General features: G+C 32.9%; 1 protein-coding gene across 1 annotated transcript; it reads right to left on the bottom strand.

Annotated features, from left to right (window-relative positions):
• Positions 1-1170: 1170 nt before the first annotated feature.
• On the bottom strand, positions 1171-1959 carry LOC143579030 (uncharacterized). Its single transcript, XM_077062444.1, has one exon. The coding sequence runs from the start codon at positions 1957-1959 to the stop codon at positions 1189-1191; it is 771 nt and encodes a 256-aa protein (XP_076918559.1). The 3' UTR covers positions 1171-1188.
• Between the last annotated feature and the right edge of the window lie 2716 nt (positions 1960-4675).

The following is a 4675-nucleotide window of genomic DNA, read 5'->3' as shown; positions in this document are numbered from 1 at the left end:
ATGCAATAACCTAGTTATGCCAAGTAGTTCAGATGGGATCATGGGAAGAGATGTAAAGATCAAAATCCAGCAGCTTTATATTTTGTTCACGTTAATTGCACTTGAGCCCATTTATATTTTGTTAAGTGGTCTAGGGTTCATTAACATGGCTCTCTAGCCCAATTCCCATTAAACTCCATTTCTAGGGCAACCCAAATGGAGGGTGAGGAGTACTATCAATCCATAGTTGTTATAAAAAGAATTATATGAATTTTATACATATAATATTGCCTTAAAACAAAATTATACAAAATGACTCAATTGTATAATGAAAGAGTGATAGTTATGAAATTAACACTGTATTCTTGAGTTTTTTATTTATGGGTTTGCAAAAGACTAGACAAAAAAATTTTCTTTTTTTATTCTTGAGTTTTTTTTAAAGAAAAGAAAGAGAATGGAAAGAAAAGTTTGATCAATTTTCCTCCAAAACTTTCCAACCAAATATGGTCTGATTTTGAAGGAAAGTTTATAGCCCATTATAATATTACTAATTTATCATATCTCAATTCTCTTTTTCATTTGGCTATAAGGGCATAATTGTAAAGTTATAATTTTTTGTCTATCTTTTACTTCCGATCTAACTCAAGAATGTAATTAAAATTTTCTTTTCTTTTAACTCGAGAATGCCTTTTAAGTATATAATTTCTTTTCCTTTCTTCCCCTGCCCATTCTTATCATTTCTTTTTCTTGTATTTTAAACCCGAAAATGCAGTGTAAAGGTTATAGGTTTTATTCTCATTAATTGTATTTATTTCAGAAAAAAACAACTATTTTGGGTTTTATACATCCCATTTTAGTAACTTTGATTGTTATTATTTTATTTATTGTTTCGCTTTGTATTAGGTTTTAAAAATTTATCTAATTATTTATCAAATAATTAAAATCGTGATTTTAACAGACTTTTTTTACTCGTACCGAGCTCTGATGTTCTAAAAAAATCTCAAAATACGCCTCTCTACCAGAGTCTACTTATTCGTAAATTGGAAATACGAGACAATCCAATTCACTCATCATTTAACTTCACGCTACACAAAATTTAATCCATATAACTTTCTTTTAATTATTCGTTAAAAACATTAAACGAGCATCTCCAATTCCCTGTAGGTAGAATAGAAAGATAAAACGAAAAAAGAACAAGGACAAAACGGTCTACTCGTCGTCTACGTCGTAACCGAGATCCTCCTCGACTTTCTCAGCAGCATCTTCAGCGATGTGATCTTCAACATAATCAACTCCCTCAGCTATAGCCAACCCACCCAACAACCCTGCCGCAGCCCCGACCGCGAGTCCAGTCCCCATCCCATACTTACTTTTCTTCTCCTCCTCTTTATAGCCGCTGTACGATGGCTGCCCAAACGCCTGCCCATATTGGGGAGGCTCACCACCGTACGGGGAATATGGGTACGGTGGAGCCGTATATGGGTAATTTCCCCCGTACGGTGGTGGGACAGGTTGGTACTGTGGTGGCGGTACCCCGTAGGGTGGGGCATAGTAAGGGTCTCGCGCATGGTAGCCCGGTTCCCTTACTATCAACTTCAACTCCAGCCTCCCATGCGGACGGCCGGAGGGACGCTTTAGTTTTACACCATCCGTGAACACCTCTCCGATTCCAACCTCATCGACGATGTCCTTGAGATTAAGCTTGGCTGAGCCGATTAACGGCTTGGTGTCCTCGGCCGCGTCAGCGTGTACGACGTCGATGTACAGGGTGGACTCCTTGATCGGACCGGTGAGAGGGATGACGAGGGTTTGATCCCATACGGGCGACTCGTCCCCCTCTTCATCGACACGTGTAGACCATTTGTGTTTGGGGTCCACCCAGACGACGGCGTATGGCCTGAGAGGGCCATGCCGCCAGTTGACGTTTTTGAGGTTTTTAGCGGAGGAAATGGTGACCTCTACTTCGGAACGCGCAGCCATGATTATGAAATGTTACGGTGGAGGGTGGATGGTATAAATAGTAGTTGCCGGTTTGGATTATTAAAGAAGGATCTCGAGGATAATGCTTCTAGCGAGCATAATTGTCATGTCCAATTCCAATTTTATCCTTTGGTTGACAAGAGAAATTTTCTTTTAATATAAGTTTGACTTCAAATATATGGATATTAATTTTTATATATTATTATTTATATTAACGATTTTATCCTAACTTTCACTTTTTTTTATTTTATTGATAAAAGTAAATTCACCCACAATGTTATTTTGAATTTACACAGATTTCACCTGTTTTTAAATTCACAAATATTTTAATTTCATTCACAATTTTTATTGTGTGTAAATTGAAGTGAAATTGGATTGTAAAATTATGCGAGGAAATTATACGTACAACAAAATTAAAAGCTTCGATGTGTCATTGTTACATTGTCGTCATAAGTTATTCTGAGCTAGTAAACTATATAGTTTAAATTACTATAATTAAATTTGCTTATTGATCATAACAATAATGCGTATTTTAGGATGTTAACAAAACTAAAAGATAAATATCAGTATAAAAGTTGTAGTTTTTAATTATTTATCACGTGGAAAATTATTATTTGGTTTTAAATTTATTATTATAATATATTACTGGAAGGAAATTAAGTGAGAGAAATTAAGCGTGCATTGGATAGCCATCGGCCACGTGGCATGAAAATGATGGGTGAGTTTTACCTCAAACGGGTCATCCAAGGGAGGTGGATCCAAGGGAGGTGGTTATGGCCATTGGCCTCGGCTTGGACGCGGCATTCACTTTGCCTCACTCAAAATTAAGAATATTGTATCATATATATTCTTTTATTCCTTACTAGATTTTATCCTCTGATATTACGGGGTTGTTTTACATTATTCGTTTTTAATATTTATATATGTATATTTGGGTTTTAATTTTATTTATTGTAAGAAAGTTAATAATTAATATAATTAAGGTTTGATGATAAAATGGTTTCACAAATAAATAATATGTTATAATCCGGTTTAAAAGCTATCTGGGTTTGGTGATACTCGTTATCCGTTTATTTTCTTAATTATAAAATTGTTTCTTAATTATAAATAATATCTTTTTTTAAATAAAATAGGATATTAATTTTTAGTATATACCTATTTTATAGAATTTTCATATCAAATATTTTATGAAATTAATTTTTAATATAATGAGATGTTATAACCCGTTTAAGAGCTATCTGGCTTTGGTGAGACCTTTACTCATGAATTCGGGTCAAATGCGAGAGAAACCTTAATTTACAAATAAAGCAATCTGATGGCTTGAGAGTGGTTGTTTTACATTTTTCGTTTTTTAATATTTATTTTTTGGATTTTAAGTTTCTTTATTGTAAGAAAGTTAATAACATACTTAGGGTTTGATGATGAAAGTGTTTCATAAATAAATGATATGTTATAACCCGTTTAAAAGTTATTTGGATTTGGTGACCCATGACCCGCTTATCTTTTTACTATAAAATTATTTATTAATTATAAATAATATCTTTTTCTTTTTAAATTGGATATTAAATTTTAGTATATCCCTATTTTATAAGATTTCCATATCAAATAATTGGTAAGGTTAATTTTTAATTTAATGAGATATTATAACCCGTTTAAGAGTTATCTGGTTTTGGTAAGACCCATACCCATGAATTTGGGTTAAATCAATGAGAGGCCTTCATTTGAAAAAATTAAGCAATATAATTGCTTCCATAAAAGAGGGGAGCGATCACATCACAACACGTAGGATTTTAGGGGTTTCGTTTATATATATTATGGATATTTTCGCCTACTTTTCTAATGAAAACTTATAATATTAGGTTAAGAATTTTTTTTATGTGTAATAAAATAGCAACCCAATTTTTATGTAACAAATCTTTCTAATAATCACACATATTAAAAAAAAATAAAAAAGAAAAAGAGAAAAACTAGATTAAAAGATGATATAAATACACACAGAAACAACATTTAATTTATTTAATGTATATGTTTACTTTTGGTTAGTACGATCTATTCATACCTTCAAAAAAAATTTTATATTAATTTTTATCTATTACCCTTTCTTGATCAATTTCTTAACCAAGTCCCTAAAATATATGATGTTTTACGGCAAGAAGACTGGCATCATCCCTTCCGACTATAGGTATTTATGATTGTGTGTTGTCGTTGAAGTCATCTCCTAGATTCATTCAGGAATAATATTGTCATGCAGTGCAGACTGAACACTGACTGTACACGCGTTGAAGGCCCTATTGAAACCACCTGAGCCTGTTGTGGTTCAGGTGAACGGAGGCTTCAATGAATTTTCTGTTTTTTTTTTTCTAAAATTAAAAACAATAATGCAAACTTAAAGATATTTTATAATAAAAAAACATCTTAAAATAATAAGAAAAAGCATAAAAATAGAAGTTTATTCCCTTGCTTTGCATCTTCCTCTTTGTCTTTGATCTTCTTTGATTTCCTCTAGAAGAAACGCATGTTCTTATTCAAATACCACTCAGTGACTCGGATCTAGGTTGCTAAAGTCCGTGGTAAGAAAGTCCAAGTAACCTTTGTTTAAAAAGTTTCTCCTCCGCCGCTACTGTGACACTAATCGATATTTTACGGATGTCTTCGCCAAATTCTGAATCGAATCAGTAGTTATTTTTCTTCGCCCCCTTCTGATTGGTCGACGTAG

This window comes from Bidens hawaiensis, unplaced genomic scaffold (assembly GCF_021521415.1).
Source record: "Bidens hawaiensis isolate Kalapana, Puna unplaced genomic scaffold, B.hawaiensis_p1.1 tig00029585_1, whole genome shotgun sequence".
NCBI lineage: Eukaryota > Viridiplantae > Streptophyta > Magnoliopsida > Asterales > Asteraceae > Bidens > Bidens hawaiensis.
This window is presented reverse-complemented; position numbering and strand designations above follow the sequence as displayed.